General features: G+C 34.7%; 1 protein-coding gene across 3 annotated transcripts; it reads right to left on the bottom strand.

Annotated features, from left to right (window-relative positions):
• Positions 1-838: 838 nt before the first annotated feature.
• On the bottom strand, positions 839-7,561 carry LOC121256560 (uncharacterized WD repeat-containing protein C2A9.03-like). Of its 3 annotated transcripts, XM_041157400.1 has the most exons (10): positions 7,228-7,561; positions 6,616-6,778; positions 6,325-6,492; positions 5,410-5,496; positions 2,345-2,479; positions 2,151-2,261; positions 1,959-2,050; positions 1,776-1,881; positions 1,601-1,687; positions 839-1,511 (listed from the first exon to the last, which is right to left on the bottom strand). In XM_041157400.1, exons 2-10 carry the CDS (start codon positions 6,772-6,774, stop codon positions 1,098-1,100), a joined length of 1,359 nt encoding a protein of 452 aa, XP_041013334.1. In that variant the 5' UTR covers positions 6,775-6,778; positions 7,228-7,561; the 3' UTR covers positions 839-1,097. The 3 variants fall into 3 exon arrangements, with proteins under 3 accessions (XP_041013334.1, XP_041013336.1, XP_041013335.1); XM_041157402.1 differs by lacking the exons at positions 6,616-6,778; positions 7,228-7,561 and adding an exon at positions 3,614-3,669 and having other exon boundaries at positions 6,325-6,378; XM_041157401.1 differs by lacking the exons at positions 6,616-6,778; positions 7,228-7,561 and having other exon boundaries at positions 3,614-5,496; positions 6,325-6,388.
• Between the last annotated feature and the right edge of the window lie 3,430 nt (positions 7,562-10,991).

The raw sequence follows: 10,991 nt of genomic DNA, 5'->3' as shown, positions 1-10,991 counted from the left end.
TATTTTTGGAATTAAACTGCCGACACAACTTGCAATTTTTTATTTTTTATATTTTATAATTTAACATTAGCGAGAAGGTTTGAAAAAGAAGCGCTGTCAAATGCCATACAAGTCGTCAATTTGGTTGGGGTGTTCCATAAAAGTGTGCTTATTTTGAGTCAACAGTCAAAATGGAAAATGTATAAATGACTTGGACCAATCACAAAGCGCCTCCTTGAAAGGTCATGAATCAGAGTATTTATGACCCTTATGGTTGAGCAATATTGAAGAAGATAGATAGGAATAGGTCACACAAACTCTGTCGACAGACTATAATTTATATATATATATATGCTTCTTAACTCCCAGTTACAATGCTACGCCGACACTGACTACAACGCCGTTTCCTTCCTTGTTCGGATATTCCCCCCCACCCTCTTGCCGACATCTTCCAAAGCTATAAATATGATAACAACTTCCAACCACCTTGCAAACTTCACGCCTAAATGAATTAAATGACTCACGGGTACATCTTTGGGCTTTTTTCTCAATTTTTCAGAGGGGTTGAAACTTGAAAGCAACTTTGGATGTTATTATTTTAAGCCGCCGATTTAAGAATAGGTGGCACGTTAAGAGCAGACAAAGCATTCAGTTCTATATACTAAATGCAAATTGGTCAAAGATCTTAAGATCAGCTCAACTTTAGCACGGCATTGTATAATATTAACTTCCATTGTTTTCCCCTTTCCTTATACATGCATCTTAAAGGTGGAAATTGTCTAATGGGGCTTTGGTTGGTTAAAGGGCTGTACAAGTAAACGATTTTTAATGGTCAGAAAGAGAGAGAGAGAGAGAGAGATTTTCAACTACGCATTACAATTTTCACTATTCACAGCAACCTCAAAAAAAGGCTTTACAATGACAATTTACCTTACATTTGCTACGAGCCAAAAAGACAACCACCACCTTCACACACTCCCAAAAATAAAACATCCCCAAAGCAACATTTCTACAAGCTACGTCTACCCCAAATAGAGGTGGTCTATAACATTAGAAATCCCAATATGCCAAGGGGAAATCCCGAATGCACTTATAGCTTCAGGGGCCCGACAAAAAAACTAGAAGATGGAGTCTAGATATTGGTTATTATGCCTCCTGTTGAACTCTAACAAGCTGCCATACGTGCGATCCGAAACCCCGACAAAAAGTGCTTCACTGTCGGGGCTAAATGATATTCCGGCAATCTCCCCAAATAGATCAATCTCCTGACCCTGAACATATCCAGACTCCGTGTCTAGGATATGCACAAAGTCTGCTGGCTCAGCCATAGCCATAAACCGCCCATCTGAGCTGAACTTTACGGCTCTTATTGCCCCCATCCTTCCCTTTATTACAGCCAGGGATTTGGACAGATTCCTTATGTCCCACAGCCTGCAGGTAGTGTCTTGGTTCCCAGTAGCCAAAATTCGTCCGTCCGGGTGCCAAGCAGATGTAAAAGAATAGTCCAGGTGCCCTTTGAGGCTCCCAATGACCTGCTTCAACTCCATATATGAGAACCGAACATGTTTCTTACATATAATCAAACAGACTGGGCAAGTTGCAACCGAAAAGGGCGACTTACTTTTCCAGACTCAGCATCAGCGACTAAACATTCCGCACTGTCACCAAGAACTGCAAGCAACTTTCCATCCGGACTAACGGAGGTGTTCTAGATAGAGTGGAAAGCAAAACTGTGAGAAATATGGTCAGAAATTGACTACAGCTCTCGAGTATTGTGTCTGGCAGATGACACTCACATTTACAGACCAATCGTAGGAGAAGAGATTTAGTAAAGCAAAATTCTCTGCGTCGTAGACCCTCACTCGAGCATCGTTATTTGCAGTCATAACCCTCATCAAGCCACTATAGATGGAAGTTTCAGTTGAATGCCTGAATGGAGATGACGGATCTTGAAATTTTCAAGTAGGAGAATAACTTACTTGGGGTTTTGGAAAACATCCACTGCATTGGTTATAGCATTCTCATCTGTTGTCACTTTTGTGCAGAATGCAACTCCAGGTTGATTCAAGTACTGGCTCGCATGTAAAGAGAAAGTCAGACAATGGGAAATCAACTGCAGCAATGGGTTCAATGTTGATAAAAGTGTGAACTCATTTAAGTTAATGGCATACCTTGCAAACTAGCTCCCCCTGAAACCCGCCAGCCACCAGTAAATTCTCTTTAACAGCCATTGTGCTTATCTGAACTCTTGAGAGTGACTGAGACAACAATCCAGGGCGTTTCTGCAATAGCAAATATTCAGACCTATAACAAGTGGAATGCTGCAAAAATAAAGCTCCATCCTTGTCAAAAAGTGGCTAATTACCAGGGTGGGAACAATCGGTTTAGCAACATTGAGCACTTCTTTGCCCCTCCTCAGCAATGAGGACCAATGCACAACTGAATAGTTCTGCATCAGGTATACATCATGCTTTGATGTCGCCCCTAACAAATTCCTCAACTGTGCAAGAGAACCACACAATTGACGGGTACATCAACAATGACATCCAGCACTTCAAGAAAGTAGATTAAATCAACACAAATAAATACCACATACACGCATAAGGGCACAATTTCCCCAATTCTTTAATGTATTTAATTGAGTTAATTAAACAGCTAAAGCTGTATCGGTCCTTAAGAGTAGGGGTTCTCCTTTCTTTCTTTTGACTACATAATTTGTATCAGATGAATATGATATATATTTCCATTCCAGGATATAAAATCACCTTTATATCTGCTACAGAAATTTCCATATCGTATAAAGGTTAGGAACTCCTAACAAACTAATTGAACACAAGTGATATGGTGTCATTGACTCTCTGGACTGCAGGTATATCAGAGTTGAACATTGTGATAAACTTAAGATAATGACACTGGAGCTTAGAAATGCAGCCTTTGGTTGGAAAACAAAAAAGAGAACAAAATGGCTAAACAAAAAAGGGATTAACTGTGGTCAGTACACAGTTAATCCCTTCTCTGGCAGCTTCAAATAGAATGAAAAATATAAGAAAAGAAATGTAAAGGAAAGAAAAAGAGAATGTAATATGTAAACACGGTCCCACTGGCCTGTTTATCTCCATGCAAACATTTGGACACAAATTCATCATCCTCACCAGACAAATTTAAAGAACGCAAAAATGAGAAATATGAAATGCCATCATGTATGACAGTTCGACTCCAAGCTAGACAGAACAACCCAAACATAGTTCTTCTTTCCTCCTCACTAGACAAGAATGGACAAACAATATGCATGAACAGAAACAGTAGAGAATCAACACCCATCGCATTATCAACGGTCAAAATAAAATGATTGCAAATTAATAAAACCGATCCACATCAAAGTGCCTACAAGAAAAGATCATATCAGATAATAGATCAGAACATGAGCTCAGAATTATGTAAAGATTAGAAATATAAATTAGATATTTCCCAGCAATTGTCAAGGCATGCAATGCATCTCATATTCTAAAGGTCAGTATGAGGAGGTGCAATGATAATACAACTAAGGCCCCTCATCACCAGGAACACTGATGCTATTTAATAACACGTATTGCTAGAGAGGCCTCTTAAGTGCTCAAATATTTTCCTATCATACCATATAAATAATGCCGCGCCAGCTGCTCAGATAAAACTTCCACCCTGCTTTAAAGGCTGAAATAAAGAGAGAAATAGCTTGTCCTAAATGCACAGAGGGGGTTAAAGCAACATATTTATATTTGATAGTCAACAGAAACAATATATTTACAAAAGGATATCACATGCAAAGATTAATGACCCGAACCATATGCAACAGAGACTAAGTTCTACATGAGAATGAGAATCAGTAATAATTATCATTTTCCAATGCAGTATTACAGATTCAAACTTAGTGCAACTAAAAAGTGTTAGAAATATAAGCCCATTCACCTAATTAAGGAGGACAAAACTAAAAAAATACCTACAAAAGTGTTGAGCATTGAAGAGCAGTCACAAATGAGGTTTATAAGGCTTCAATCATTGAATGTTGTCTGTGTTATGTAAGAAGGGTTTGTTGGATAAAAAATTTAGATAAATGCTTGGTTCACAAAAAGATCTCAGAAACATAAAGTTCACAAATTGATATAGCTTATTCTAGTATTTCAAATTGTAGAAGCCTTTTTTACTATAAAGTAAATTTAATGTATCACATCTAGTCACATCAATTTGTGAGCTTTACTTTTGTGAGATATCTTTGTAAACCTAGCGTTTCAAAAAGTTCAAAGGTATTCATCGGCATTCTTGGAATGCCAAGTCATACCGTAGTAACTAATGACTATGAATCAATATCCATTACTTGGCATCAAATCACCTGTATGTAGTCATATCCAGCACACATTCAAGATTGTACCTTCAAAAATAGTGTCGTTTAATTTGATTAATATGGTTAACAGTTAAAGTATGGATAGAGTATGCATTGCTCATGTATATCTTGAAACTAGTTAGAGATATTGTAAACTGACCTCGTCTAAATACAATTTGTTATGGCGGTCGTGAACATTCTCAGAGAGTATTAAATTAAATTTCAACAAAATCTCTTTATAAGATCAATTAAAAGCTCTATTTTTCCTTCAAGTATAAATATTATTACTATAGGCCTGAAGAGAGACCGTTACAATGTCATCACTTGACCATAGACAAATTTGGAGAACTGCTGAGACTTTTTTATAATTGTCAGTAAGCTAACTTCAAGCATATCTCAACTGATACCAACAACCCTATAATAAGAAAACAACTGTAAACTCCATACCTTCTAATGCATGGTCGAGTCACGGAGCTATAATCACGTGTAAATGATACACATGAAGGGTCATAAATTTTCACGAACCTGCAGAACTACTAGACTAATGTGTATATAAGAGAAGTCCAACGCAGCTGAAAATGAAGGATATATTTAACACCAGGACACAAATTCTGCTGAACTGAAATTTATATTATCAATGTACTTAATTTTTGGTATCTAAGACAATACTAGCAAGCATATCAATGATGAGCAATAAAATAGAACCCTTTGTCAATAAAATAATGAAGTACAAGTAAGCATCTAATAAGTGCTGATTTTGCCGAAAAAATAGGAACAGAAAAGTGAAAAATTAAGACAAATGAAAAATGCATATGCATATGCAACACAAATATGAAATCCGATTCATTTTTAGAAATATGGAACAATAAACCATAGAGGATGGCTAGTTTGTTGGCTTCACTATAAGTGTTTTGGGTAAAAGACAAATCAAAATGCAATGGAGAGGAAAGGAAAAATAAAAAGAAATCAAAACAATCAGCAGCCTAGGACTCCAAAAATAGCTAAAAACAAATTTTTACGAACGGACAAAATCAATTCGAAGAAAAAAGAGACCCATGAACACGAGTATCTACCTGAAAATGCACAATTGTTGATTTGACAAGCCTCGTGTTGAACTGGAAATCATAAAAAGTCTTTGCCTTCTCTACTTGCAAGCATTCCTGTCAACATGATATGTTTAGAAGGAGAACCCTAAGGGAGACGCAACTTTTTAACTCCTAAAGTATAGAACAAGGAATGTATAGATATAGCGCATAATTCTAAGAATGATAAACGCAAGCGGTATGAGAAAGAATCAGTAAGCAGGTAATACATCTACCGTTCACTAAAATTAAAAGGTGAGGACACGAAAATAGAAATCTATTTATGAAAAAATTTTCATCAATTTAAAACCCCTTGTTTACCTAAAATCAATATAAGCATCCCATCCATACTTGGAATTACGGGGGACAAAAAAAATTTCAAGGCATTCACAAACTTTTAAAAACTAGTACATAAAAGGGAAGTCTCAACCGACCCATACCATCATCAGATTTTATGAAATCGTGCCTTCAAAACAGCACGTACTTGGGATTAGTGAAGACCTATCTAACATAAAGTTCATTATTATCACTATTATTATTATTATTATTATTTATTAAAGTTCATTACTGTTTTTTTTTTTTTTGGGACAAATTATTAAAGTTCATTACTGATACCCGTATGCACCGAATCCAGGCAAACAAAGGCATCAACAGATTCAACACCACATATCCACAGAACGCCTATACGTTTGGGGGTGGGAAGAGACAAAATTCTCATTTCATCTTATCTCATCTCATCATTACACATTTTTCAAATCTTCATACAAAATATAATAAGCAATTCAACTTTTTTAAATCTCAATTCACTTTTTTCAAAACTCAAAATAATAATAATATTAAATCACGATATTTTGAACTCTCGGACAAAACACATAATTCCCGTCTCACCCATGCCCTTAAAACTACCTTGTCGAGCTCTTCCCGAGAGAGAGAGAGGTTCTCGTAGTTTTTGTATTGCTTCAATCGCGTCTCGCGGTACTTATCTCTTGTAAAATTAAGCCTCTCCCATGGTATTCCCTGTATGTCCTTCCCATTTCTAGCCTCCAAAGCAGAAGTATCGGTCTTTGGCTTGCTCTGTAGATCCAAAACCAAATCAAGCGTAACCTCCATTATCGTCATTCCCGCTCTTCAATAAACTAGAACTTGCATACGTAGCCACTAGCAAGTCCCCAACAGGTAAAAAGAAAAAGAAATTACCGTTTCGAAGTCGTCCTCAAAGTCAGAGTCCGGAGAATCGACGTCGTTGTTCCTCTGAGGTTCGATGTGAGTGAAGAAATCTTCGTCGTCAAAACCGGCCATGTCGTAGTAGTAGTCGTCCACGACATATTCAAGGTCGTCGTTTTGGAAGTGCTCCATTAACCTACAATAAGAACTAAGTTCGATCACTCAAAAGAACGTTTCCAGGTTCCAAAGTCTTAGAGCTTTCAGAGTTTCTCGAAAATTTTTGAAACAAATAACAAAAATTCCCACTCAACCTAGAGATTTACGACAAAAAGAAATAAAAAAATGGAGCTTCTTGAAATCTTAAAAAAAGATGGACTTTACGTGGACATAAATGGAATAAATGGCCTGCGGTAAGTTGTCAAGTATAAACTTCCTTAGTGCCGAATATATAACACCTAAATTGTGAATTATATACGAGCATGCACAAGAGTATTAACAACGAAGCGATGAAATATCGAGTCGTCGAACAACTTCAGCATTATGCCAGTGATATAAACGATTAAAATGAAACACCAAACCAAAAGAAAACGAAAAGCATCCGATCCTTCATTCATAATTAACTCCGTGGGTCGTATGAGAAATTACCTCTTAAATTTGGAAAAATCTAGCAACAGGAGCTGGAGGAATGGTAGATCGGTCTTGGAACAGAGACCTCCGAATCGAAGGACCAAAACAGAATGCGACAGCACAACCGGAAAGAGAAGCGGCAAAAGAAAGACAGAGGTCCAGAAAAAGATTTTTCCCGAGAAACAAACGAGAAAACGTAAGTAAGTAAGGGGTTTAGAATCTAAAAAGGTAATTACGGAGATTGCGATACAGAAAATTAGGAAAACAAGAAAGCGAACGGAAACGGACAAAAGAAGAAAGAAGAAGAGGCGAGAGAGAGAAGTGTTTTGGCAAACAGAGCGTAGGAAAGAAAGGCATGTTCCGCTACTTATAGACCAGAGACTAGAGAGGGTGCATAGTGAAGTGCTTTGTGGGACCGTCGGCAGACCCCACAAATTTGTTCTATTTTAATATTTTATTATTAATAACAATATAATCGGTGGGTGCCACTCAGCCGAGCGTTTGACCGGCTCGGCCGTTTTCCATTCACCGTGATATATCATTAATAGATGGAAAAACTCTTCCGCTGGTGGCTTCGCTGTGTTTTTTTCTTTTTAGTGATTAAAAAAATATTTTTTAATAATAATAATATTTTTTTATTATTTTAAAAAATATTTAAAAGTTGTTAAAAAAATACATAGAAAAAAAAAAGAAAAAAAAAGCTCTACTGTAACTAATGGCAGCTCCCAATAGAGCTTGGAGCGATGGCTACATAGTTACCTTTTGAGTAATTTTACGTATAATTATAAAATACGTAAATATTACGTAATTTTTTTTTTAAAAAAATAAAGTCTATTATTAAAAAATTAATTTTTTCATATAGATTTCATGTTTTATTTTTTTTTTCAAATGAATTACGCAACAATTACGCAATTTACAGTTGTAAATATATTTTCTCTTTGAGAGTTAGGACTAAGTGAAAATCTAAAAATCTGACTACGAATCGACTCTGTTCTGACTTCAACAAGTATGTATTTATTAATATATTGATCATATATAATAGTATAATTATATAACTAAAATTTATATAGTTAAAGTCAATAATATACTAGTATGAACTAATTATTATAAAATAATATACTTATACTATAATATAAATAGACTAATAATAGTTAAGTATATCTAAACATTATAGTATTACTATCATGCATAATATAATAACATGTAATTAGATATTAGAAATAAGACTAGTGTAAAATTAAGTTAGAAATAAATTAGACATTAGTATAATATGTAATTAGACAATATAATATAAAAATATGTAATAATAATGTATAATAATATGTAATTAGACACATATTATAGAAATAAGTGTAGTATAATACGTTAAACAGTTCTGCTACAGGTACCCGTCTTCGGGTACCCGTAGCGGAATCGCTGATGTGGCTAATGCCACGTCAGCGATTATTATATTAAAAAAAAAAAAGAAAAGGGTGGAAAGGCCTCGTTTAAGAGCGCCATTTTGATTTCAGAAACCATTTTTGCTGAGCCAAATGTTGTGGGTTCATCGTTCTCCAGATTGTTCCGAAACCATTTTGCGCTGAAAGGAAAAATCCGTTCGTCGATCTTCATCGCGTTCAAGTGAGTGTCGTCGGACCCAGAAACCATTTTGGGCTCTGAGAAAAAGAAAAGCAGGTTCGTCTTCTTCGTCATGAAGGTGTCTCTGGTTTATGGTTTATTTTTTTTTTCTTCATCTTTGGCATCATCGGCTCCATCACCGTATACTGGTACTGGTATTCCTCTTGGGTGTCTGAAGAAACGAGACCCAATGATGCACAGTGGATATGGGCTTGCTCTGTCTCAAGAAATGCTAGTCTGTGTAATCTGCCGATTTGGTGATTTTGGAAAAATCGAAATCATCTATTCAATAAAGAAACTCAATGGGAGATTCGGTTGTGGTCATGCGAATCGATAGATACAATCAAGATGACAAAGAGAGTACCTCCCTTTGTGTATCGTCTTCCTGCACGTCGGTGGGGACGTCGCTCAACTGAGCTGAAGAAGATGAATCGATGATCACCCTCCATGAATTGTCCTCTTCGTTGCTTGCTTGGGAAGGTTCCCATGTTCCGTGCGGGATTCCATGGTCTTCGTGGCTGAACTGAAACTAAGGGGAGGTCGTCTTCGGGTTTGAAACGGCTTCATCGTTTCGAGTGTCTTGCCCATTTAAACGAACATGAGCGATTATTAAAACGAAACCGCACCGTTTTAATAATCCCACGTGGACTCCCGGGTACACGGGGGGTGCCCCTCCCGTGTACGAGCAGCATTTTTGTAAGTTAAAAACATATAATATTAATTTGTTGAAGTATAATAACATGTAATTAGATACTATGGTATAAGTCTAGTATAAAAATAAGTTAGATACTAGTATAGAATGTATATAATTAAATTTAAGAATAAGAATAGACTAATAATGAATGTGATAACTATTAAATAATAATATTAATAGATTAATAATCAATTATATAAACACACAACACATCACATCAGAGTATTACTGCCATACATATTACATATGTTAAGGTAGATGAAACTTGACTAATTAATAGTGAATCATGTATCATGTATAATGTATATATTATAAGACTATTAATCTAATATCTAGATTGTAATACAGTAGTATGTAACTAGAAAAATGATGGTGTGTTATTGTAGATATAGTACAATTATTATTATTATTTTTTTAGTGGGGGGTTTCGAACTCCAGACCTCTATTTTGAAAGTTGGAGATTATATCAATCAGACCACATGTTTTTGACAATATAGAACAATTGTTAGTAGTTATAATTTGTAAACTACACATAACTTAATACTAGTAAATTAATAATTTTTAAATTTTAATGATTCAGCGAAAAAAAAAATAGTGTTTAAAAGAACTAAAAAAATGTGTTTTTTAAATAATAAAAATTTGGGTTTAAACAAAAATTAGATTTAGGGTTTAGGAAAAAAAAAGGAATTAGGAAAAAAAAAAAAAAAAAAAAAACCAAAACCGCACAGTTAGCCGCCCAAAACGCGCCCCTAATCTGATCTTGTGTCTCTCTCTATCTCTCTATCAAGTCTTGTTTAATTGGAATTTTATTTGTTGGTTTTAGGCGATGAAATTGGATTCCGAGTTTTTTATTGTGACAAAATATGATTGGTTTTATGCCGAAATATATGAGTGTCTAAAATGTATGTATATGTACGATTTCATTTCGATAAATCAGAATCAGAGTCGAATCAAAATCTATATAAGTCGGAGTTTGAATTCAAATTTTGATAAAATTGAAGTCCTAGTTGAATTTAGGAGATACTCTGACTCTCACTGAGTCATATGCTCAACTCTATTTAGACCTTATACAAATTATTACTTATTTAAAAATAAAAATCAGGATTAGAATAATGATAGTAGCTTGAGAGAGTGTAAACTATAAAAACATAATATTAAAAAACATATTATAAGTCAGATTTGTCAAAACTATAATAGAAACATCAACTTTCATAATTTATATAATAAATTAAAGAGTTTTACTATTCATCATTCACATATATCATAATTTATTTTTATCTTTATAAATTATTTTTTATTTATTTTTGGTTTTATTGTTCATAAACAAATTGTTTTTTTTTACTCATCATTTATATATTATATATTTAATAAGAGAAAAAAAATTATATATGATGTGTGAATGGTGAGTAGAATTTTTTTAAATTAAATTCTCATATTCTGAAGTTTTGATAGCTATACGAAGAAAAGTGTA

This window comes from Juglans microcarpa x Juglans regia, chromosome 3D, assembly GCF_004785595.1.
Source record: "Juglans microcarpa x Juglans regia isolate MS1-56 chromosome 3D, Jm3101_v1.0, whole genome shotgun sequence".
In the NCBI taxonomy this organism is placed as follows: Eukaryota; Viridiplantae; Streptophyta; class Magnoliopsida; order Fagales; family Juglandaceae; genus Juglans; species Juglans microcarpa x Juglans regia.
This window is presented reverse-complemented; position numbering and strand designations above follow the sequence as displayed.